Genomic DNA, 26,383 nt, shown 5'->3' with positions numbered 1-26,383 from the left:
AGTAAGAAGAGGGTGTGTTTATGTAAAATAGAAAAAAAAACCAAAACAAAATTGCCTGTATCCTTTGATTTCTACCTCAGGTGAAAAAAACCCATTAATATTTCTCTTTGATCTTGTCCAATGATTTATTTCTAGTAATCTATGGCTCATCCCAACCCTTTTTTCATAGCATAGATTGATCCAGATTTACAAAACTGAAGGTGTGGCTTGCAAATAATATTATTGCCTTTACCATGATTCAGCAGTGTTCTGAGTCCAGAAGATCTTCATTAGTCCTTTCCCTTCAGCTCTCAGGAGAACCCCATCTAATCCTTAGATGGAGGAAGCTCTTCTGTCAGGAGAACCACATTATTATGTCTGTCCTTTAAAGAAACGACTGACACTACCTCAGCTGCTGTGTAATATCCAGCTGGAATGCCGTCCAGGCTTGGACTGCTGCTATTTATATTTTCTGCCTCTTCTAAGCTGCTGCTAGCTCATACCATGTTTTCCTGTGTCCTGTCTGTGACAAGCCTACAGCCACTACATGTTCTTGTATAAATTCAGTTTGGAATTCATAAACAGTGTCTATTATTGCAATGTGCAGTTTAAGCAGCACATTTATTATTATGGTTTGTAGGGTTGTTTTTTCCTGATGGTTGTTGAAAAATGAAATAACGTATTCCTCTCTAAACCCATTCACATTTTTGGCCAGCGACTATTACTTTACATAGAGCACTTTCTGTGTATCTGAGGACATTTCATCAATATGTGCTAATTATCTACTTTTCCTCAGCTGTGATTGATGATTTATTGCTATGGTTCATAAGACTGTAAATTTTTTTTTGATGCTGATATGTTACTTGACAGCTTATCACTAAAGAGAGATCCAATGGCTTGCAAGCATTTTTCTTTCTGCAAGCATTGCACCTTTACTTCTCTTGGATTCATCTTCTGCTGCTTTTCCTCAGTGGTAGCAACAGCTACCAGGGACCTCGGGAATACTGGTGTGCACTTTATTACTCCTTATTGGAGCTCTGCTGCCAACCACTGCTTTTGCAGCTTTCTGGGGGAACTGTTTTCTTTCTTTAATGGTTTTCAGTAGTTTTCTTTGCTATCTTTTTTCCAGAGACAAGTTATTTATTTTCCAGTAAGATAAACATTGTACTTTTTTCACCTATCCTTGCAGCTAAATGTATTTTGACTGTTCAGGAGTGGTTCTTCAGACCTCAGTTTAAGAATTGGTATTCTTAGTAAAGTGCAATTTGGATGGAATGCTGTCACAAACGTTTGTTGTTCTAAATGGTCATTTTCACATTCCTGCTTCTTTCACATTCATCTCCCCACCTCCTATTTTCTTACGATTCAAACATAAGGTGCTCGTCATTATTTCAATTTGCCTTTTTCCTGCTGCTTTTTCTTCTTTCAGTTTCAAGAACTTAAGATTTGCTTCCAATCAGTACACCCTGGCTAATTTTATAATTTCCTAAATTAAGTGCTTCACTTTGAAAACTCTGCACATTTACCTTTGTTTTTTTTTCATTTGAAGAAACTGCATTTCTTCAAAGCCCTTCTTGTCTGGGATTTGTGCTGAATAATTGGATATGCTTAGCCTGCTGCTGAGATGGACTCTGCCCAACGCTGCTGGCTCAGTCTCCCCGTTCCTATTTCATCCCTTTGCATCCACCAACGCTTTGTTCTCTTTTACCGAAGTGTCTCGCACAGTGGGGCTCAGTTTATGATGAAGGCTTGCATGGATTATTACAAGTAATGACAAATGGTGTATTTCTGTCCAGTGTTACAAGTCTTTGAGTCATTGACGGGTGGGTTTGTGCTGCACCCATTTTCCTGTCAGGTTGCATAGATATGTAATATCTTGTCAAAATATTTTCCATTTAGAGTTTGCTTTTATCAAACATATTTCCTCATTTTTAAGCCTTTATGAAGATTTTGTTTCTGTTGTATCTACTGTTCCTAATAACATAGTGACTGTGTCTTTAATGAACCAATCTTTTTTTCTTTTTTTTTTTTTTCTTGAGCCTTTTAGTAAATACTCAGCATCATCTCTTCTTTCATTAGACAAAAGCTGGTTCTGTTATGCAGTTTGCCTCTTGAAAACCTTGAATTTATTGTGTTTTGTAGTTTATGTCAGGTTTTTTCTTTTTTTATATCACTCCAGACATTGATACTCAAAGCTGTTGCTTTTTTGCTAATTAATTTATCCAAAATCTCTTCAATTATGATGGCAATGTTGCTTTATTTTAAGGTGACTGCATTTTGTTATTTTATACTGTACTTGGTAGGTCTTGCACTAAATAGAAATTCACAATATATTTGGATATTTCCTGTAATCATTATCCAAGATGGCTGGGAAATAAATCTAGTACTGGTAGAAAAATCCAACTGGAGTAAATGCTCTCTTGCTGATTGTGCTGTTCCCACAACTCTGTGTGTCCTTATCACATAATCACTGCTTGAAAATTTGAATTCCTTTTTCCTCTTTAAAGTCTGCTTTTCTATCTTTCAAACCTTTTTGTAACTAAATTGCACTTATTGTTGCATATTTAATTCCCCAAATGAACAGTCAAGATAATATAAACTATAAATTTTTCTGCTAGACATGCATACTTCGGCAAATTCAAATCCCTATACTTACAAGTGGTTTTCTGAAATGTTTCTCTCATTCAGGGTGGCTGTTTGCATCAAAGGAAACATGATTTACGAATTTCTTGGCTTCTTGGACTTGGTAGTCTATGTATTATTTTAATATTCCTTTTAAAATATAAAATGGCTACGTAGGTATATACTTAGCCTGTTTAACTGAAATTAAATTTGCTTTTGTAGCACCATTTAAAATTTTGTTAATTTTGCTGATTCTGTTTTAGTTTACCCTGGTTGACTCTTGAAGGACCTAATCTCTATTCTGGTTCAGTTACACTGGGTCTTTATTTCATTTGGGTTTTTTCTCCTTCCATTGTGTGGAAGAGGCGGGAAGGGTTCATTCCCCTCCAAGTCTTGGCTCTTCAGCAGTCTCATGTATTCATGCACGTGTAAGCCTTTGATCACTCCACCAAGTGAATGAAACAGGCTTGTAAGGAGTAGTGAACATGAATTTATCACTTAGGTTGAATTTCAGTCTTTTATAAAATGTTACAGTAGCTCAACCTTTCTGTTTGGGAGGTAAAACTGAAGAGTCTTAAAAACTTGTAACCATACAGTATTTATTTGGTGCCTGTGTTCTTGTTGATAGTCATGAGGGGGGGGGGGTTGTTGTTCATTGTGGAATTTCACAATCACATCTCTTGGTCTTCACAAGAACTGCCTTTCCAGACAGGTGCAAAAGTACCTTTTGTTGTGGTGTCCTTTCTTCAGCAGTGGCCGTATATTTACCACTTCACTGCATGTCTTCAGAGATTTGTAGTAAATGAGGCATGTGCAGAATGATAGTTGCATATTTTCTCCCTCCCTTCAGCAACCACAGCTTTTGAGTTGTAGCTTTGGTATCCCTGTGTTTGCCAGGCAGAGGCATACCTATTCTTGATGAACTTGTCTAATCTGTTTTTGAACTTGCTTATCTTTTTGTCAGTGCAGCATTCTTTGGCAATGATTTTTAGTTACTTGAGTGAAGAAAAAAAAAAAAAGCAGGTTTAAGTTGCATTTAAACCTGCTCTTCCTTCTTGGAAATGGCTAAGAGTCATTCTCTTATGTGCATCATACTGGATTTTGTAGGGTTCAATCACCCTTCAGTTCCCTCTTTTTTGGAAAATACTTAGACTTCTCTTATATACAAGTTCTTTACATTCCTAGTTATATCTGTGGTCTGTCCATTTTTGTTTCTGATCAGTCCTCCTTTCTTAAGAGGATCATCAGAACCACACACAATATTACGATGTCAGGCTACTACAGGAGTAACAGACAGACATAATGAACATTTGAGTTTCATTACGGATTTCTTTTCTTGAAACAAAACAAAACTGCTTATGTTTGGGCTGTCCTTTTTTGCCCTTTGCAGGGACTGTATGATGTTTCTGTCTAGGATGACTACTAATACCTTCCTATGAGTAGTAAAAGCTAATTTACAATCTGTCACCATGTATATGCATAGGTGAAAATATTTTTACCACATACATCACTTTGCACTTAACAGTAGTAATTTTCATCTCCATTTTATCATAGTTATCCACGGTTGTGAGATGGTTTTGCAGCTTTTTACTATCAGTTTGAGGTCTGGCTGCCCTGGATAATTTTACAAACTTCACAATATTTTGCATCTTATTGTTCACCCCCCTTTTTGAGAGTCTCTGTAAGTGCAGTTGAATAGCTTAAGTGTGTATAGGACTTTAAAATTATTTCTGGCAAACCATTCTTTGTTAAAACTAAATATTTATTTCTGGTTTTGTTGTTTTCTATTTTTCCTTCTAGTTGAGTGTAATAAAATGCTCTGCTCTTAATTTCAAGTGCTTCTGTTCTAGTGTAATCAATTTCATATGTATTGAATAGGATTTTCCATTTTTAAGACATTTTCCAGCTCTTGGATTTCTTGTGGTTTTTTTTTCTATGCCATCCATTTTGAGCTGCAGCTTCCCTTTGTGCTTCAGCAGCCTGTGCAGCACTGCAGTTCTAACTTTTCATTATGTTTCCCAATGCAGCTTTATTAGTATGGCATCCTTCAGATCATTGATTTGTCTGTTTGCTGAAATCTTGGAATCTAAATTTGTCCATAGTTTCTTAACTTGGAGACAACTGTCCAGTTTTACTTCTGGACTGTTATCCTTTATTATTTATTTGATTTGCTTGCTACAGGCGTATATCATCATTGGCAAGAGATGGCTTTTCATAATGCAAGTTTTAAAGATTTTTATCTTTTTAATTGTGGAGCTCATTTTACTGATATACTGTGCCTGGTTTTTTTGATAATTTAAAATTGTTTGTCAGGAAATGTAAACTGATAGTTCTGTGTCCTTCAGTACTGGTGGTTATCTCTAGCCCCAGTCACATAAACAATTTTTTTCATTAACCAGTATCTGCACATCAGAGTGGAAGTACTCTTTTCCTCTCCTGTTTCCTAAAAATGTCTCCCCACCTTGCTTTTTTCATCTTGGTCCCTTTTTGCAGAAGTCTTTCAAAATCACTTATATCTTTCTCCTGTAGTAAGCAGTATATATATATGTATATATACACACACAGAAACACTCTTATTTATTTTTATTTTTTCTTGTAGCTTTTTGGAATAAGTTGACTCTCTACATCCCACTTTCCAGGAAAGAGAATGTGGCTGCCTGCTGTTTCTGTTGCCCTTTCGCCTGGATATTAAATCCGAGCCTGTGCCGAGCCTGCCAACTGTTTAATCAGAAATAGTCAGAAGGCCCTCCTTCCTAATATTGCAGCTGACTGTGAAGTCTTCATTATCTTACATCTGCATTTGTGCAGTGCAATTATACAGAAGCAATTATTTTCCTAAAAAGCTTATAATTTAAACAGGAGAAGGAGAGAGTATGAGAAATGCATATAGCATCTAAAGCAAAGACTTGTACCTGTATAATTAATGCCACATATATTTCAGTTTTTACTTGCTTTGCTTTGTTAGTAACCTTCAGCTGTTGCTTTCAGTTTTACTCCTTTTATACATTCCTGACACTGGTATGTGAGAAGGGACAAAACAAGCAGATGCCTAGAAAGCAAAGCAAAGGAAAAAGAAAACAGACCAAAGGAAAAACTGGTCATTGGAAGAGGGGAAGTCAAGAGGTCTGAGTATAGGGTATGTAACCGTTCATCAAAAAAAGATGCTTTGTGTTACAGACAGCAGATCCTGTTGTGAATGTCCTTGTGTAAACTGGTTTGGTAATTGTTCAGCAAGGAAGATAGCGGAGGAGTCATCTGAAAACACCTTATATTAGTGTTAGAAGCAGTTAATTTCCACCTCTAAGCAACTGTTCCTGCTCCTGCCGGGAATATTTTGGAAGGGCTAGTCGACAGCTTCCATCCTCCCACCAGTGAAGCAATGTCCACTGTAGGATTCCAGTACAAAGGAGTACTTTGTCTACGGACAAAGATATTATCTGTCAGTGCAGAGCCAAAGTGAGTAGGTGAGTGCTTTACTTGAGCAGCTTGGGGCACTGGTTTTCACAAGGCTAAGAGCTTTGTCTTGTTCAGAGGACCAAGATAGGTAGCTCAGGACATCTTTGTTACAGCACTTATTGGAGTTCGGTACAAATCTGAGGAAAGCAAAAAAAGATACTCAAAAACATACTCTTGTTTATTGCATACAGCAGTGTGGTCTCAGAAGAGTGAAAGAATACAGATTTCAAGGGGGGAAAAAAGCCAAGCGTAAAGCAAAAGGAATATAGCTGGTAGGTGCTGTAGCATTTTAAATGAATCAGAGCCATTCTGCTGCTGATGTGGTAGCTGTCCCCCAACTGCTCACACTTCCAGGCTGGCTGTTACTTCATTTTGGTAGACACAGAATGATGAGCTGTAGCAAGGAAGAAATGGGCAGCTAATAGTGTAGAGAGGTAGAGACAATGTATCTGGCTTTAATACTATTGATAATTTAGTTCATGGGATGGAGTGTCTCTTCTAAATGGCACTTTTCAGTCTCTCCAGCCTATTCTAAGTGAGATATATGTGCCTTGTGGCCAGAGATGAATTGTGGAGATAGGACCTATGAATCAATCTTTGCTGTGTGGTCTCTTTTTTCCTTCTTTTTCTTTTTTTTTTTTTTTTTCCCTTTTTTTTTTTTTTAAATTTAAGCCAAGAGTTGATTAGATGCTTGGCAATGATTACTATCCATTGGCACCTCCCATTGGGAGCACACTCCAAGTACCAGCCTTCAGCTCTTTCAAGCAGGGGAGGTTAAGCAGGCTGCTTACTGAGCAAAAGGAATTTCTCCTCCCAGGAGAGCTGGAGTGCTGTTTCCCTGGCTAAGAATGCTATAATTCCTTTACAAGTGACAAGCAGGCTGCTACCATCTGCTGGCGAATGGCAGCAGGATGGTGGAGTTTGGGTGAAAATTTTCTCGCGGACTAAGAGAACAATTAGTTTTCATTATGCTGAATTCACACATTTCCTTGTAAGAAGTTTATGTGATTTTATTTTGGTGTTAGAATGTTTCCTCGTTGTAGTGTATGTATTTTTTGTTTTGAAGGATAAATATGTGAGATGGGGTTCTAATCAAAGCCACAGAAAGTACCAGCAGGAACAGGACATCTTTTTACCTTTTAAGGCACAGCAGCAATGTCTTGCAAAAGAAGACTGAGAGCATTCAGATATTTCTTAAGCACTTTTTTTTTTGTCTTCATGGGAACACCTGGATGTATTTGGAAACCATGTGGTGATAGTCTCTTTCAAAGATGAGGTGATAGACTTGGAAGTTGTTTTAGAACCACACAGCTTTGTAGGGTGTCTTGCTTTGTTCAGTCACTCAGGTGTGTCAAGAAGGAAGAACTTGAAAAAAAAGAGTAGTTATTGTGTATGTGGTTCCCTCAGCTTCCCCTGAAAGCAGCAGATGGTTGGGGGTCCCGGGAGGTAGAAGGAATGGGGCCATTAGGCTGTCAGTGGCTTGTGAAAAGCAGAAGCATCTGCCAGAATGGAGACTTGTTCAGCAGCAGGGGAGCCAGCAGCAGCAGATGATCTCTGCCTTGAGCCGTCAGTGGCAGAGTCATCCGCTGGGGAATTGGTGTTGTGGGCGTAGCACAGGTAACCTTGGTAAAATCTCATTGGTCTGCCAGACTGAAAAAGAGGGGCTGTGAAGGCTTGATGCACATGCGCTGGCATCTTAACTGCCCACTTTTACTGTCTGGTAAATTCTAAAATCACAAACTATTTTAAAGCATTCCTTACCTATTCTCAGCTGAAAATTTGTCAAAATGTCGTGTTTCAGGATGTGATTTTCAGAATAGCAGCATGAGCCATACTAGATGCAGCAAAGAATAAGTTTAAAAATGTGGCTTTTGGAAAAAGTCAAAAAATTTTGCTAGGGATCTTGTTTTCTCTTGTATCACACAGCATACTCTTCTAAGACATGCCTTTTTAGTATTAAGAAATATTTTATACAGCTGCAGTTCAATCTCTGCTGCAGTAGTTCTTATGCTCTTATTGACTGCTCTGCACGGGAAACAGTGTTCCAGGGGAGAATGACCTTCTGTTGCAGCAGTGTGATGGTACGTAAAAGATGAGATAAAGTGGGGAGGGCAGAATGCCTCTGAGGAACAAGACTAGAAATTCATATCTGCATTCAAAAAGAATAGTCAATTTGGGTTCTGTCCTGTTAAAATAATTAATCCCAGTCAGCCACATCTGAAAGCGAGAATAAAGTACTCAGGTACTCATGACATCAGGTACAGAGCTCTGTTTCAGAACTCCTCAAGCTGCACTTTGTGAGTACTTGGCATAGGTGAATCTGGGACTATTGCCAGTACATAATATCCTTCTAGAGCTGACTTCAGAGCCAGGAAAAGACATTTTCTGTGGATGAAGTTTGGTTTTACTCCCATGAGAGAGTGAGTTACATCGCAGTTTGGCTAGTGGTCGGTATATTTTGGTGCGCATTTCAATATCGGTTTAGCCTTTTTTTTTAATCTTTGGAAACCTGCATTCATGTTCTGACAGGCAATAATAAACTGCTTGTGTGTCTCTTTCTAGGCCTCAGGGACACTTCCCTTGCATCATAAATACCGCAGTAGTTTGTTGTGCTTAGAAGATAGACACTATTTAGTAGGAAGCACCGAAGATCAGGCTCAGGATTCTTTGGCATACCTGTAAAGAGAAGGTGTTACTCAAAACTGCAGTTGTAGATGTCACGAGAACTGACATCTCACAAGCTTTTCTGCTAGTTGCATCTGCTTTGATTTGAAGAGGCCCCCCCTAGTTTATGGCTGGAGCTAGTTTTGCTTTCATCTTCCTTCAGGCATTTAAATACAAACTATAGTCATCTCTGCATAGCACAGAATAGCAGGAAGAGCAATAACTGTCAGATATTCTCAGAGGGTTTGGAAATACTGTAATCAAGCCCTTGTTTACTATGCAGAGTGAGGAACTTTGCTGTGGCTGTTAGCTTTGGCCACGTCTGTTGTGCAGATCTCCGCTGCAGCATGTGTGCTGATCAGGGATGGAAGATGTGTGGTCTGGGGATGTGGCCGTGTTAGCAAACGAGCGTCCCCGTATGGTGGGAAAGCCGTGCTCGTGTCCAATGCCAGGTGCGCCTCTGGCTTGAGCACAGCTGTTCCTGTGTGGTACAGGTGGAGCTCGCTGGGAATGGCAATAGAGCAGTGTAGTTTGACACCGGCTTTCCCAGTAGCAGCCGTGATTTTAGATCATGTCATCATCCCTATGTGCAGGCAGGGACCAAAGGCAACTTCTCACAGCCCAAATTCAAGGTGAATTGTACCAATTATACAAGGCCTTATTATGGTGTTGGTTGTATTTAGCTGAATAAACAAAATTCCTGTTTTTTAAAGTATGACTTAAAAATTATGGTAGTTCCTATCTTCGTTTTCTGCCAGTAGTCAATTCACTTTTTCATTTTTAAACAGTTGCAGTCTTGCATTTGGTGAATTCTACCAGGTATGGCTATATCTTATTTTTTAAGGGAAAAATGTCAACCAGTCAGAAATCAGCTTTCATCAGAATCAGATTAATTAGCAAAAATCACTTAGTGTATACATTCAAGAAATAAAATGGCTGTCTGAATGAGATGTGCTTTAGAACTCTTCTTTAGGTCATTTCTTAAGTCATTTAGGATGAAGTAAAGGTGAGAGATTTCCTTTCAGATTTCACTGAAAGGAAATACCATGTCTGGTGTTATGGTCAAATACATCATTGACTAGTTGAGCTAATAGGGTTTAACTAATGAAAATTGAACATGGTCATCAGATGAGTCTGAACTACTTTGACAATAGTTGTATGAGCATCCTTGTTGTACTGCAAGTGCTTTTTTTTGGACATGTGCCATTTCTGTGATGATGAGGTATTTTGCCATGCTGGCATCTTCTCCTGCTCCAGATAAACCCTTTTTGATCACCTGTGATAAAATATTCAACTTGTGCATGATCTTTTTCAATTGCTAGTGATAAGAATGGTGTAACCAAATTACTTTTATGGTGGTGTCCTCTAAGTCGTTATTTGTCATGCTGATTCTCGTTTTAAAGTTGCTGTAGACTCAAAGACACTCTTTTTCCTCCTATTTTAATAGTGATGTCATTGTCAGGTAATGAAACATGGGCCAGTAAAACAGATTTAAGAAGGATTTCAAATTATTTCTGAATGGCTGAACATTTCTATCTCTTGCTTGATTAGCACAGCTGTAAATTTCGTAGTTTAAAAGAGCTTATGTTTTTACCTGTTTGAAAGGCAAACAAAAAAAATTTGTGTGGTGTAGAAAGATGGAGTTTAACATGATTTGTCAAATTTTTTTTTTTTTTTGCTGGAATGGTGTTGATAAATTTACCAGGAAAAGACAGGTATTCAGAAAAATGACTGCAATCTTCATTACTGTTTTTTGGTTTTCCTTTCAGAAATGTTCCCATTGCCAGGAACCAGGAGCCACCTTAGGCTGCTACAACAAAGGCTGCTCCTTCCGATACCATTACCCATGTGCCATCGATGCAGGTAGGAACAAATGACATCTTTACTGTATTCCATAATTACTCACATCACACAACACTAAATAATTCTGAGGTACTTTACAAATTATTCCCTCTCAGTTTTTCTCCTACTGCAAAGATAAAGTAATAAAAATGGTGAGAAATGGCATGAGATAAACAGTATACAATAACATGTTGGGACAAGATGGAGCTTGTAATGAAAAGGAATCTGCCTGAAAGAGCAGAAAAAGCCTGGTTTGGGGGAGTGCAGCTACAGTGATTGAGTCTGGCTGCAGTGTGAGAACTGATCACTCCTTGCCAAAAATAGAAGCCCTTTGTTAAAAGGATGTGTAGCAAGGGATTTCTTCTTTCAGGGTTACACTCCTATGGGTGATCCTAGTAAGGACTTCAAGTGTTTGTGTCTGTAGAATCATCATTACCATTTGCAACACAACCTTCTTTCTCCCTCCTAAGAAGCAGTTCAGCCAGTCTCTTGAGTAGGTCAAATTTTCACTGTTAGATAAGCTAATTGTTTGATGATACTATTTCCATCTGTGAGCCTGGACTTGTGAGTTTGGTGGATTCTGTGCAATAATGACAGATTTTCATGGAGATAAGCTTTGTTATTGGGTAAAAAAATATCCAACCTCAGAGTAAATGATCCCCCACTTTTCCAGTCCCCTGTAACTCACTTCTCCTGTCATACAAAACTTTGTCTGATAAAAAGCAGGAAAGGATTCAAGATTATAACTCTAGACTGGAAAATAATTGCAAGCTTCCTGTTTGTATTCCGATTCCACAGCAACTCATTTGTTCACCACCCATTTTATGCTGTTTTTGAAATGTTAGAGTATTTGAAGTAGGAATGCTCATTTCTGAATGACTACATTGCACATCTCACTGTGAAATCCCACCCTATTGGAGATACGCATTTTATTCCAATAGGAATGTTATTATTAAATTAATATTGCAGTGGAATATTCTAGTACCACAGTACTACTACTACTAGTAGAGAGAATATTTGACTTCACATGAAAGAAAGATTATTCAGGTTGCAAAAATCACATACTCAAAAAATACCAGAAATAAGGGTGTCCATGTAAGTGCAATTTTGGTCTTTCATGAATCTGTCTTATAGTAATCACCTAATTAAATGCTGATATCTCTTTTCATAAGGCCTTACCTCAGCCTGTAGGATGGAAGGGTACTCATTCATGAGCATATGTTGTCCTTGCTGGATCTGTGTCATACTTACTGCAGATGATTCCTTCTCAGTTCTGAAAGTAGAACTGGGAAATTTCCTGTGATGTTCATCTCCGTCACGCCTGAGTGTTTCATGAACATTAATAAACTTGGTTTTGTACAGTGTGTTTGAGACACACAATCTCCAATCAGATTCACATTCATATTGTGTTTAGTATGTATTTGTTTCTGGTTTGTGACCTGCCCTTTTCAATAGCATGAAAAAACAAATATATAGTGAATGTTCCCAAAAATTTGAGGGCTTAAATTCATATTTTACTAGACACAGTATGTAGCATTTTCTGGGTTCTAAATTCAGATATCAAAATTCATATACTGTCCTTTTTCTTCAGATATATTAACTCTACTCCACTTCAGCAAATGTATGATCCTCCAAAATGAGAAATATACTGAACAATCACGATTGAATCGCAAGAGCAGTTTGTGTCATGCATAGAAGATACAGTGTGTCATGTACAAAACCCAGTATATAATCATAGTATTTAGTCCATTTTAAATGTAACATGTCTGCTGTATAATATCTAGACCTGGGTTAGATTAAATTTGGCTTTTTTTCACTTTTGTCTTGACTTTGCAACCTGTGAGATTTTTTTAGAGTAGCTTTTTGTGCTCAAGTTCCAAGGCTACACTTACTTCATTTTCTTTTAATTTTGTTATGAGACATCATGTTGTCATGTGGCCATCTGTCGGAGTGCACAATTCCAAGCTAATTTCCCTCCTTTAAGTAATACGGCAGTAATAAATTGCAAGAGCTGCATGGAGATGGGATACTTGGACTGTGAGTTTCACAAACATATTTTAAAAATAGCGGAGGAGTTGGTGAAACTGGTGAGTCTCTGGTTTCACTCCCAGAAGAGTATGGTTTAGTGAGAACAAAAGACTTCATTGGTGCTTTTTTAAATACATTTTCCTATCTGTATGTCTGATATGTTCTCCTCTCTGGTTTCTCATACCACCCACAGGCCTTTTATCTAGTTATCTGGCTCCTCTTTACAAATTTCTTACTCCAGTCTCTTTGTGAGACCCAATTCCTCCTAATTATTTCTGACTTTTCCTTTGTCTAGTTTTCCAGCTCTCACTCTGGCTTCCACTTCTCTGCTCTTTCTTCACTTTCTTCTCTCCTTTCTTGTTTTCTCCTTTTTTTTTTTTTCCTCTCTGCCATTTGGCTCTCCTAACTCAGCTCCATGTCACATCTCACCCTGCTAGTCCTGGTTGGTTCTCGTCTATTGTCCTTTATATTCTCTGTTCCACCTTTCCTTGTTCCAATCAGTTCTTTGTCTTAGCCTGCTGCTGGCACTTGTCCTTAATTCCCTGCTCCTGACTTCTAGTAGCACTGGTCTCCCTCCTGCTAGCCTCCATTCTTTCTGTATCTTGATTGCCTTTCTCAGTACTGTTTTCACTTCTGCCTACTGGACCAGTGCTTCCCATTTTGCAGTTTTGAAATGGTCACTTTGTTCTTTTGGGTCGCTTGAGTCTTAGAAATGTCCCCTGACAGCTTCACTGCTTTTGGGTCTGGTGCCTGAATCTGAGGGCAGAGGTTCATTTACAGGAAAGCCCTGATCACCCCCAGACAGAAGTAGCTTTGGTGGAATTTTTAAAAGGACCTAGCTATTAAAATCTAACAAGCTTCTTCTGAAGTGCACATGAAAATCCCCGTGTCACCTTTCAAGGAGTTCTATTTGCTGGTTTTGTGGTAGCTGGCAAGGGTATGCCTTAGCTAAAATCCAGGTCCTACTGAAAATCAGGATATTGTAGAGCTCTTCAGAGAAAATAATCCTGGGATGTTTAACATGGGCAGAATAACTTTTTTCCAAGAAAGAGTTTTAAGGAAACCATTGGGCTGCTTCAGCTGAAGTTTTCAACCAAAACAAATAAAAGAGCTCCATCTTGAAGTAGATTCTCAGCATTCAAAATTTCAGCCTGATGGTGTGACAGTAAAAGACCTTGTTTGCAGTTGGTTTTATCTGTGGGTGTAATCAAGCTGTCTTAATCTACAGACACTCTTCCAATAAATCTGTGTAAAAGAAATAAGCAAGCTATGTGGCATAAGACCTGATTTTCATTTATGCCGAAGCAGAAAATGTAGGCTTCCTTGAGAAACAAATCAACATTATTTTCTCTTTGCTCAGCCTGCTGTCTGCCTGTAAACCCTTTTTATTGGTTTTGCAGTTCTATCTTTCTGTAGTGAAACTGTAGAGGTGCTTCTCAGTTTCCTTGAGCTCAGTGGTAGTGCCATTTTGAAGTCAACCACCCTGCTTTGAAGGATGGTGCCACCTTGCTGTATTTAGGATCTGTCACAGATCTGTTCTGAATCCTCAGAAGTGTGTGTTAACATTTGCAAGGGCTCTCAGGCTTTTGGAATATGTATGACTGGTTTTGTATCTAAAAGAAATAAAGCCAAACAGAAAACACTTGCTAGAGTGTTTTTTAGGGTATGTTGAGTCATACACACTTGGTTTGTCTGAATTCCTGGAAGTGGCTGTGCCTTAGTTGAGATGAAGTAGCCATGTTGCATTCTGAAGCAGTTGCAGTGTGAGCTGAAGGGTTTCTGCCTTTGCATCCGTGTTGGTCCCTGTCAGTTCCTGCACCTTGTGAAAGGCAGTACATTTTTGGGAAAAGGCTGGAGTCTGGAATATGTCAAACGGCTTCAATTCCTTGCAGCACTGAAGGCAGTCCTGGGGTGGGACCTGGGCTCTGGCTTCTGTGCCAATGGTCTGCGTCCAATCCCACCCCAGTGAGGAGCCAGGCTTTGCCCCGCTGTTGCTAATTGAGTGCTGTGCAAGGCACGTGGCTTTGTAAGTTGCCAGTTTGTACATATGGATGCTTTTATATAGCCTAATTCAGGCTGTCTTTTAATCTCCTTTCATAGAAAATAGTCTTTGGCAAAATAGGGTGTAAGAGAGCTGAACATTTCTTATCCATTTACATAAAAATCAAGATCAGTAGTGCCACTTAAGTCATTTTTGTATGGAAATGACTGTGGTTAACATTGTCTGTGTTTGGCTTTCGTCTGTCCAAATTTATGAAGAGCCTCTGATGTCTCAAGATAACTTAGTCCTAGGGATGTCTCCATGGAAACAGGATCTTTGTTTTCTGAAATTTTATATCCTCTCCCTCTGCTTGTTCCTCCCCACCTGGAGTCAGATTCTGATGGTTGCAGCACACTTGTCCCTACAACGTATATCGCAGGCAGTTCCACTTACAGATTTTTGACTGTAAATTAGGAAAAGATTAACAGCAAAATAAAATGAATTTTCGGAGAACAGAAATCCTGTGTCTTCACAAGTATCATTAAAGATGAGTAACAGGCAGAACACAGAGGGTGAGACAAAAGTATGAAGCTTACAGAAGAATAATTGCTTCTATTAAAAGTGTTTTAGGTTTTTCCTGACTACTTTATGGAGAAAAATCTGTGGAAACAAGGACAAGTCTCAGTTCTTTTCCCTTTCTGCCACAATGAGCTGATCATAGCTCCGTGTCTGCTGACTTCATGACAAATTGTAATCTGTTATATAAAATACTTGGAACTGCTAACCAAAATCCAGGCCAGCTTTGTAATGATGAACAATTTCTGCCTTATTGGTATTCAGCTGATTTTCTACACTGTGCTGATGACATTTTTCATAGTAGTCCTTTAACAGAAATGAAAAAAATTGCTATTAATTAGATCTGCTATTAGTATTTGCAACAAAAATGCTGACCTTAGTAAGAAATCGAGCCCCATACACAGATCAGGCATTAGGTACAAGGTTTCTGGCACTTCTTCCTGATCCTTGTACAGTCTTCCTTTCTGATGTACTAGCTAAAGAACTGCATTCATTACCAATGTTGGGTTTCCAACAAAGAAGAAAACTCCATTCTGTTCTAACATACTGTGTATGTTTTTGATGATTGCTCTGTATATTTTTGATGATTGCTGTATTATGCAGTGATAATTCATGCTGTAGTCTAAATGTATGATTCCTGCCCTTATAATGAGAAGACATTTTGTTTATTTCCTGTGATTTGCTAATGCTGCATTTGAAATTATCTGTGACAGGATTAAGGCTTTTACTCCCCTTTCCTAAAATCTCTCAAGTAACTTAGCCTCTTGCATGCTGTTTCCCTTTGATTGAGGCCAGAGGCATTCATGTTGAAACATTAAGCATTCCGTAGCAGAGGGATGCTCTGCCAAAGCTTGGGTATCTAGAAAGCTTTTCCCTCAAGCTTTAGTTCCAGTCTCCTGCTGTCTGCTAAACTCTTCCAGCAGATTGAAACAGCAGGTAGCACTGGTTATGCTACATACTTAAGAGCGTTTTAAATTAGCACATTTTAGTTACCATTGCACTTGTCTACTTGTGAGCTCTTGGGGTGTGTTGGAGCAGGCAGGAGATCCTAAGCACCTTGCTGAATTCTCCAGGGCAGCGTTGGTCAGTCGTGCTGGGGTGGGGATGGGTGCTTGCTCCTCCTCAGGAGGTGACAGCCTTGGGTCAGCCTCCAATGCAAGAGGCAATTGGAACAGAGCGGTATCGGGCGTTCGGGCAGGTTGAGAGGTGACCCTGCAGTTCAGGGTGCCCAGGGGAGGCAGCTGAGTGCTCTGAGGGGAGCACTGCTTTTTCCCGTGGCTGAAGTTCCAGGAGCTGCCAACTTGCATCACTTAGAGGCATAGTCTGGGAGGGGGGATGTGAGGAGAAGCAATCCGTACTCTGGCAGTGCTGCCAAATAAGTGCTCTTCAAATGGCAGTATTGCTTACTTTGTTCCTAAATAAGCAGTTCCACACAGGTGCCTCACTTTACGTAATAGGTTTAAATAATTAACTACACCATTTTTTAGATCATAGAAGCTTCACATATATGATTCATGGAAGCAGATCTAAGAGCAGCATGGGGGACCAGACTACCAGAAATAGTGTCACAGTGTAAATTTATCACCAGGATTTGGGATTGCAGATAAACTGTATGCACCCGTACCTAGAGATACACACCCCTTCTCCCCCTGATACTGGCAGGGCCTTGGGGTAAGGGTGGAATGCAACATTTGTACTATGAAATGCAGAGATTGTCTGTTCAGATTGGATGAATGTGTCCATCTTCCTTGTGGTAAAGCGAAGAAGGCTCGAAGAGCTGAAGGGGGTTGGGAGACTTGCTGTTGTCATTCTTGCTGCTTACAGATCGTTGGGAAAACCGGGGCTGCGTGGTAATCCAAGCAGCATTGTCACTTGGGGTGTTGAGTTATTTTGTTTGCTAAAACTTCGGGGGCAGAAGGAATGAAACTGCTGACAAAGTATTCCTATAAGAGATTTTTGAATAAAAAGTGTATCCTATGAGGCAAGATTAACACTTGTGATGTATTATTTAAATTGGTTTTCATTAAAAAAGTAATCCATTGCTGTCTTCTCCTCCTTTAGATTGTTTACTAAACGAAGAGAATTTCTCAGTGAGGTGCCCCAAGCACAAGGTAAGAATCCTCTCCTGGATTAGACCTGGGTTTTTTGCTGCCCTCTTCTGGTTTCTAAATTTGGATTAGTAATTTTATTACCTGGATAATGTCTGTAGTCAGAGATGCTTTTAGTTCAATTATTCTGTGATATATGCTTGTGGTGTATTCTGGGGGAAAACATCAATTTAAGAAGAATACCAAGATTAAGAAGATAAAATTTTTGTTCCATCTGCTCAGTGTTTCTTTAGATTCTTGATGACTCTTCAGAAAGCTCAGCTTCATTTCCTGAATTCTGTGATAGAATCAATATGTTGCTCGCTATTCCTGTTTGGATGTTGCATTGAGCTGTTGGGTTTTCTCCTTGGATTTACTGAGGATGCAAAGAAGATGAAAAATGACTTTATGAAAAAGTTCTCCTGGTTTTTGGAAACATCTTGTTCTAGTTCACCAGTAGTAACTGGACTGAGTGCAACCACTCAGCCTTCAGTGGCTGTGTGGGGTTGTTCTATAAATCTTTGGTTCATCAGAAGACTCCCACGCTGCTTCTGCCCAGAGTCTGGGCATCCTTAATTGTCCCCGGAACCTACAAACACAGTGGTGCAAAGAGCTGTCTGTATGGAAAGAGGAGACAAGGTAGACAATACATACTCTCTTATAGCCCTAAGTAATGGGATACACTGCTGGGAACACCCCTCCCAGCCCTTAAGGGAGGCTGTGTCCCTGGGAGGTTGTGGATACCAGTCTTCCAGTTTTAAATGGTCAGAAAATATCCAGAAAAACAACTGTTCTCATTGCCAGTTGAATACAACAGGAATTGTGCAAGAGTTTGGATGGCTTGTGCTGAAAAGGAATTGATAATAGGAAAGAATTGTTTTGCTTTCTAGCAGGGATTAGTCTCCATCTAGTTCTTGTCTGCAGATCCCTGCCTAGAATTAGACTGACATCTGGTGGTCTTTTGTTTTCAAAGATTATTCTTAATCTGTCTTTTGTAAACATACAGGAATTAGCCTCATGTTCCTTTCTGGATGCTCTACCACAAAATGATGTATTTATACACACGTATTTAAAATGCGCTGGAAGATTCAGTGCACATTCAGGCTCTTATCCAGAATTGGCCTACTTTTCATTATATAAAAGAAAATAAATTATTCTGTACAACTGTGGAATAATGTTGACAATGTACAGCAAGCTTAAATTAATGCCTTAATGCTACAAGAATCTGCAGATCTTGCCAAACAAAAATGGGAAGGATGAGCTCCCCATACTGCGTAACGTAACTGCCGAAGTGCCAACCTCTGCTCAACTTTGGGTACTTGACTAAAGATAATTGGAGTGTGTCTTGGTTTTGGATGGGATAGTTATTTTCTTCTTGGTACTTAGTTACCAGCTGGGGTAAAACCATGACAGAGGGTTGTATATTTGAAGGCTGTTTTATTTTACTGCCTGTTGCCTGAAGTATTCCAGAAAAATAGTGTTACATAGATGGCTTGGGTCACTGCTGCTGTATGTGAGCACTTGGCAGTGATGGTGCTCAAACCATGAAAGGAAAAGAGCTGGTTTAGAATCAGGCATAGAATCCAGCTCTCCCCAAAAAAATCTGAGAGGGCACATGGATTTCTAAAGCAATCTTGCGGGATGGGAGAGGGACAACTACCAGTTAAGTTCATAATGGTACTTCATGAGGCAATAAAATTTTGAATTCTATTCAGAGCTGTCTTACTGCAGATCACTTTCTTCATTGTATCAAAAACAGAAGTTCAACACCAGCAGCCCTTCTTTGACACTGAAGTTTGTTGACTTTTGCTTAGTAAAGACACAAATAATTTGTTTGAAGCCAAGTAGAGTTTTCTTTGCTTTCTTTCTCTGCCCTCACATGTTTCACTAATCTTTACTGGTTTGTTCCCAGCCCTTCTGCAGGGCAGAATATGAACTCACTCTGCTCCTTCATTGTAGTGGCTGGAAAGGGGAATTCCAGACAGTGACAATGCAGGAACAGGAAGGTTGAAAACCATTGCTCTAGAATGATTGGAGAACAAATTGCATCAATTTTTTGCATGATATGAGTGTGAGCAATTGAGAGGAAGAAAGACTTTCAATTAGTCTGTTGAAAGTGATGCTTTTAGGTAACACCAGCTTAGTATTATTAGCAAATTAGTAACTGTCTCATAGCTCACTCTGCCATTCTGTAGCTAATGGGTGGAAGACCTAACTTTATAAATCTCCAGCATTAAGTCCTCCTGTACAGGGCCTCTTACCCTTTGGCAGTCTGTGCCTCACACCAGTAAATACACTTCATCACAGTAAGAGGCTCCTGGAGAGCAAAGGTGTTTCTTGCCTCATTAACTGTGCTTGACACTTAAGGCATAAGCAAGCTAAGTCCAAAGGGACTGGTCCTGCCTTTCTGTGTGCTCCCCAGTGAGCTTTTCCATTGCCTTCTGTCAGGATTGATGCTTCAACCATCCATGTCCTGAATATGCTACTTATGCAAAATATCAGCTTTTATCACAAGGAAAATGCTGCCTGAAAACTCATCTTTTGAAGCATTCCTCTCACAGATTCTCTGTCTGCATCACAGCAAGTGAGGTTGCAACAGACCTGATGAGGATGCTGAGCCATGGAGAGGCCATAAAGGGGATGGGGTATCTTACCTTTTGGTGGCTCAGCCATCTTAGATTGTCTTAAACCATCTGTTTGGGCAATTTTAAAGTGATGCTTCTGAGCTTGTTCTACCTTTTTGTGTTAAATTCTGTGTTTCTTAAAATTAACCAATCTTTCCTATCTCAGACTCTACTTTTGTGGAATTACCTGCCTTTGTCTCGGGAAAAACTCTGTCTGAAAAGTCTATTTCTGGCTCCAATACTGACTTCTCTTTCTCTCTCTCTCACTTTCTGTATGTTCCCTTTCCCTACCCCTGTCTTCCGTTTATCCCTCATTTTTGTTTTCCTCCTCTGTTTGGCTTGCTGGTTTGTCAGCCCCTCCTTCCTTGCTCTCTTCCCTCCTTGCAGAACAAGATGGTGAAAGGCAGCCTCAGCACAGAGCAGTCGGAGCGGGGGTGAGGGGGGAAGTGTACTCCTGGGAATGGATATAAAAGCAAGCACAGGTGAGTGGGAGAGAGCTTCCAGTTCCACCTGCTGCCTTACATCCAGCGCCTTCCCCATTTCTGTGAGAAATCAAGGTGCTTTTGTGTATATTCAGAACATTTGTAGTATTTTTTTTCTCTGCTACCATCCTGCTCAGTTTTTGTATTTCTGCAGCACTTTCTTCTGTTAAACAGTGAAAGGCAAAGCTTGTTAGCTGTTATAACTGCCTGATTACTCTCCCAGCTAAACCACTGGCAGAAATGTCCTTTTGTATCACATCCGTAAGGATCTGAAGGGTTTTTTCTGTGAATCTCAGAGTAGTTAATATTAAGCTTCTGTATAAATAAAGTCATCAAAGTATATTAAATTCTGTATGTAAGGAATAAATAATATTGAGGAGTTCAGGATTGTTGTAATCTAGGATTCCTATTTTCTGGAAATGTAGAAAGATCCAAGAATAAGTAAATCAGTGTTAGCAGGAGCCCACTGTGTTTCTTTTAGCCCAGATTTTTTCTCTGTTTTGCAAGGAGACATGGGGCATAGAAGGTAGAATTGTATCCAGAAGTGGTCACAATTCCATAATTTTGTAATGTGCCCCAAGTTCCTCACTGCACTTCCTTCCTGCCTCCTCCTTTGTCTAGGCCCACTGTTCATACAGCCAGGTGTGAGCTTGATGGAGAATTCAATTTGTCTGAAACAGCTTTTTGCCATGTTATCATCAGAGCTGGGTCATTTTCCTAATCTGGTTCACTGTGTGATTCTGTAAAATCTGGGAAAATACACTTGCACAAGGAGGAAGTAGCACTGAGGTGGGAGGAAATGGGACGAGGTTGGGATTTTTTATTCAATTGCAGGTGCATTGCAGTTGAAAGGCAGCAGGATGGATTAAAATTAAATAAGTGCTTGGTTTCAGATTAATACTTGTTGGCACCCTTTCCTCGAAACTGCAGCCCAAGAAGGTCTCTTGCCTTCATTTCACTACTCAGTTGCATTTCTTACTCAAGCTCTATTTGCTTCTCTGTCTCTTTCTTGCAGTCATGCAGGGGAAGTTGCTCTTTCATGTCAGTTCTTGGAACTGCTGATGGTAATCCCCTTCCCTCATTGCCGTTCCCTTGCTTCCCAGGCACCTCCCTAAATTAAAATCTTTCCTGTTTTTCAAGTTAAGTAATTGTGAAGTACTTCCAATGGTGTTTTGTGTGAAGGATGAGAGATTAATTGGAAGATTGTGGGGTTTTGGTGCAGTAGCAGAAGACAGGTAGTGTCCCATATAAACACTTCCTGTAAACTGACTGCTGACTTGGTTTAGCTCAGCTGTGCTCTGTGACTTTTCATTTTTAATAGCATTGGAGTGTTGTTTTAACAGTTACCATGTAAACAGTATTTAACAGTATTCAGTGTTTGAGTAGCTTTCTCCTTCCATGGTAAAGGTCACTGGGATTCCTTTAAGCTTTTCTCTTTTCCTTTAAGTGTAACAAGCAATGTAATTCGTAAAATTAAAGCAGGACGAGAGTCCCACAGCCAAGGTGCCTCTTCTGGCTGTTTAACACTAGGGAAGTCTGGTGATTTTTGGGCCATTTCTGTAATGTACTGGTGAACATTACTGTGTCCCAGGGACCTTTACACAGCTTTCTTCCCTGCATTATTTTCCAGTGCTAGCTCTTTTTTTATATATCATAGGAATGTCTTGACTTAAGACCTTGCAGGCTGTGGAATCTCTGCACTGTATTCACTGTATGCCCTAGAGACCTCTCTAAGGGATCATTTCTTTCCAAATCCATTTTTGCCTCAAGTAGTTCTTACCAGAAGGCCCTGTTTAACCACCCCCTTTCAATGTTCAGAATGTCTTAAAAATTAGGTTCTCCAATTCTAACCTGATCTTGCATTCCAAAATAAAAGCCATGCAAATCTAAAAGATCCAATTATAACCAAAAAAAATAAAATATATGTATATATATATTGTTTTACTGTGGTAATTAAAGAACTTTAGGGGAATACTGTAGCAGTCCAGGTAGTACTGGAAGTGCCCTTCTGCTGGCCTTAGTGTAAGATACAATGGATACTCAGTTGTGAGATTATTGGGCTGTTTTAGTCCTGGTTCACTCCCAGGCCTAGCAAGTTAAGAAAAATCCTGCATATTGGATAATATCCAGGCAAGTCAGTGTATTCTGTCTTTGTTGCTTCTCTCTCCCTGAGCCAGTTGCCTCTAGAACATTTGGATCAAGTCCAGATCTGGAGAGTGACTGTGAGAGTGAGTCTGGTGCTCTGGATCTTGTCCAGGAACGAGGCAGGACTCTCTCTCTCTCTCTGTGTTGAGCCTGTTTCTTCCCTGAGCCGGTGCCTAATGCTCTGGACCAATTCCAGGCATGGGCAAGCTGCAGTTGTACAGGAGCCAGAGACAGCAACACGGCCTTGACACTCCTTCAGTGAGGGCTCACAGTTGCGCAGTAATGAAACCACAAAGGGCAGCTGCCTGAACTTTCTAGGAACCTCCCCTTTCCTCTTCAGCTGGTGCTGTGCAACATTGCCCGTCTGGTTTTTGTATGTACTTGCCTGACTCTTTACTCGCTCTCTGCCTGGCACCCCTGGATGGGGGATATTTGCAGCCAAGAGTTAGGCTTGCTGGGATGTAATCTAATTGGTGTGCTGATGATCAGAGCAGCGTTGACTTCTGCATCACACTTAGTCAGGGTTCCTGGAGTTTAATTGCCAGCTATGAACGAACATGGGTGTTACTTGCTCCCAGGCACACCTCTAATTCCATTAACTGCTTTCCATGTGCATCACTTATGGTGCAAGTGTTTTTCCTTTTCCCAAGCTCATTATGTGGTAGGAAGGGAATCATCTAAGTTATATCCAAGTAAAATAAGTAACCTTACTAGATAAATAAATAAATTGCTGGGCTCACTTGTGTTATGGAGTAAGGGAAGAAAGGATTACATTATTTCAAGCTTTGCTTTCTCTTTGTGTAGATTAAGAATGAGAACCGTAACTTAGAGAAATTAAATTTTAACTTTGTAGTTTCTCTTTTGAACTCAGCCTCCAGCAATTTAGCAAACTCCTGAAGTTCATTTTGTCACCTTAGAGAATTTCTGGACAGGGAGAGCATGTGCCAAGCACTTGGACATTTCCACATTTGTCTTGGAAAGATATCACAAGTTTAGTCCTTCCATGAACTGTCTCCATAATATGAAAATCAGATTAAAAAAGCAGCAGAAAGAAATATCACCTGCCCTTCAATTAGTTAAACCGCACACGGCTTCAGCTTTAACTAGTGAATTCTGGCCACGTTCCAGGTTTGGCTTCTGGACTTCTGTAATTTTGATACTAGTTTCACTATCTGCTGCATATTCACTGGAAACCACCACTGGATGGTAGCAGCATGACCTATAGGGAAACATTTGGGTGTGGTCCCTCATGGCATCCCAGGAGCTGTCACTGCCTTGGGACATGCTTTTGGCCCCTCTGTTTCCCATTCTCACGATTGATGTGAGGAGTGGACATGCGGTGAGTGAGCTCCTGCCTGGCTGCTGAAGGTAGAGGTTCTGTGAGAGTGCCAGGCCATTGTGGCACAGATCATCCTGCCACCCCAGACCTCCTTCAGAACTGGGCTTCTTTAATTTTTTTTTGCTGGTTGTTAAACTAAGACTTTTTATCACATGGATTAGCTTTTATAAACTACTTGCCATTGTGTATATCTGTTCTCGGTCCACAAAACTGAAAAGCTCTTGGTGTTGCTGCTGTGGTAGGCTGCAGAGTGGGTTTTTCCAAAGCCTGAGGGGCCTGTTTGCAAATGGAGGGAAAGGAGCCATTCCAATATTATTTTGACTTTGTTTTTCAGGTTAGGCTGTTGAGATAAAAAGCGGTGGACATTCGTGACTGAATGGAATCTCTCCCACTGTGCAGCCATGCCCCCTCTCGACGTGCCTGCCAATGCCAGCACTTCCTTCATAAATTCTTACATCACACTCAAGACTGATGACATCACAGAATCTGACCAAGGAGTCTGAACCAGCTGTTTCCATGGACACAATCTCCATAGTGACAGTGGGGAGGGGAGGGGGAAAAAGGAAACAGGTGGGGGGAATTAAAGAGGGAGGGATAAATATATATATATATAAAGATCTATTTTTTAGTCTTGAAAGACTTTGTTTTAAATGAAAGGTGCGCTATATCCCTTTTGATGCTTTTGATTAAAATTTTTAAAACCCCATATAAATTAAAAAAGAAACCTATAGCTAAAGTAAATATTAAATCAGAAGTTAAAGCAAGGTATGTGGAGCTTAACACTTTGTGGGAAAGAATAGAAAAACTGGGAGTGGTCCAAACAGGACTTGTCTCTGTTCCTCTTGATTTCTTTCTCACAACATCTGATGAAATTCAATTTTGAAAGGCAAATAAAATACTGATAAATTGTTTGTAGGGTGTGAGAGGAAGGCTTGGATGGTTGCAGGTAATTTGGTGTCAGTAGCTGTGTCTGAGGGGTAGGGAGGTTTCCATTTTTGAGAAACACTATTAACAATGTAAGCTTGAACAACATCTGCAGACTCTTGGGTCCTGAGACTCATGAAGAGGTGGCTGCCGCTTACTAGGTCCCATACACCTCATTGGTGAGGGAACACCTGTACCACGCAGGGGCAGGGAGTGTCTGTCCTGTGTGGCCACAATGTGACCCCCAGATTCCAAGAAGCTGCCTTCAGTTTGGGAGGCAGGTGAGAGGAAGACATGGTTTACCTGCCAGATTGGGGAATGAAAGGAAGTCTGAATGTTGGTGGAGTCAATGTATCTTTAAACTGATTGGGGTAAATCCACTTGGCCCTTTATAAATTTTATGTTTTTTCTTTTCCTAAGGAAGGAAGAGGCAATGTCAGTGTAAAAGCCTACACTGTATGGTTATTTGGGGTCAGTTTTTTTCTTTTTTTTTCTTTTTTTTTCTTTTTCTTTTTTTGTAAATTATATAATTCTAAAACATTTGGGTTTTAGGAACAAAAACAACAAAAAAAATCATTTTTTTCTTGTTAAGGCCTTAAGAAAGGGGTTAGTGCATCTTTCAGGGGTCACTCTGCCATGGGAATAAAAATAGCTGTTTCACAAACAGTTTTATATAAAAAAAGCTTAAAAAACCAAAAAAACTAATAAACTTCATTTTAACCTTGTCTCCTTTTGTTTTGTGCGAACTTGATTTGTTTAAAAGGACAGAGACAGTACTATCTGCTGCTTTTTGGTTTCTTTGCCTTCATCGGTTCTGCCTTCAGTGATGACCTTCTGAACTGGCCCAGCAAGAGGAAGACCACAAAGGCTTTGAAAAACTAAAGCTTAGGATTTGTTTGATGTTCAGAGTTAACAAGCCAATGACTGGATGAATTTTCTGTTTGTGTGAGTTGGTGGTGTTTCACCAGGTCACTGACTTCTTTCACTCACAGGATGGTAGCCTATCCTAGCGATATCAAACAGCGTGGTGTTTTCTGGGAAGTCAACTAGAGATAGGGATCTAACCAGCATGACATGGATAAAAAAATTGGGGTTGATATTGTGGGGAGGGAAGAACTATTTTAAAAGTTATGTACTGGATGCTTGCTCAACTACTCACATTTTGGAGTATTCAGCACATAAAAATAAAATCTATGATAGCTCATATTAAGATATCTATTTTAACTCTATTTTTAAAAGATCGATTTAAAGATTTGGGAGATAATTTGGAAGTTATTTATTTCTAGAAGTTGCTACTCTCACTCATAAATATTTGGAAAGAACGGGCAGCCTTCTGCTTACTCCTTTCCCAGTAGCAGCTACTGAAGTTAGTATGTCCTTTACATTAAGAAATAGACCTGTTGTGATAAATGTCACTAATGTGTCATGAATTGGTGCTGAAAATATTTAACTGCTGGTGTAGTCAGAAAAAAGTCATTTTTAGCATAGTTAATGTGATTGAGTAAATGACTTCTTTTCAACTGAATAAAAATAGTTTTTTTTTTCATAGTGTCTGTTCTATTCTACATATTCAAAAAAAAAAATCCTGTTATTGCATTGATTTTATGTTGGTGAAGAGTCAACTCTGTAGCACT

The 26,383-nt window shown here is 39.7% G+C and overlaps 1 protein-coding gene across 15 annotated transcripts in view; it reads left to right on the top strand.

Annotated features, from left to right (window-relative positions):
- The window catches only part of TCF20 (transcription factor 20), a 130,222-nt gene extending 104,748 nt beyond the window's left edge, over positions 1-25,474 (top strand). For 8 of the 15 annotated variants that reach the window (XM_086887512.1, XM_086887517.1, XM_086887515.1 and 5 more), the window contains 4 exons: positions 10,491-10,584; positions 17,210-17,259; positions 20,214-20,341; positions 24,160-25,474. In XM_086887512.1, the coding sequence (XP_086743638.1) occupies positions 10,491-10,584; positions 17,210-17,259; positions 20,214-20,297 (228 nt within the window). In that variant the 3' untranslated portion in view covers positions 20,298-20,341; positions 24,160-25,474. The remainder of the gene's footprint in view (positions 1-10,490; positions 10,585-17,209; positions 17,260-20,213; positions 20,342-24,159) is intronic. The other 7 variants (XM_086887526.1, XM_086887527.1, XM_086887525.1 and 4 more) reach the window with 2 other exon arrangements.
- The last annotated feature ends 909 nt before the right edge of the window (positions 25,475-26,383 follow it).

Source organism: Cyanistes caeruleus, chromosome 4 (assembly GCF_971803275.1).
Source record: "Cyanistes caeruleus chromosome 4, bCyaCae1.hap1.1, whole genome shotgun sequence".
In the NCBI taxonomy this organism is placed as follows: domain Eukaryota; kingdom Metazoa; phylum Chordata; class Aves; order Passeriformes; family Paridae; genus Cyanistes; species Cyanistes caeruleus.
The sequence above is the reverse complement of the archived record's forward strand: the minus strand, read 5'-3'. Positions and strand labels throughout refer to the sequence as shown.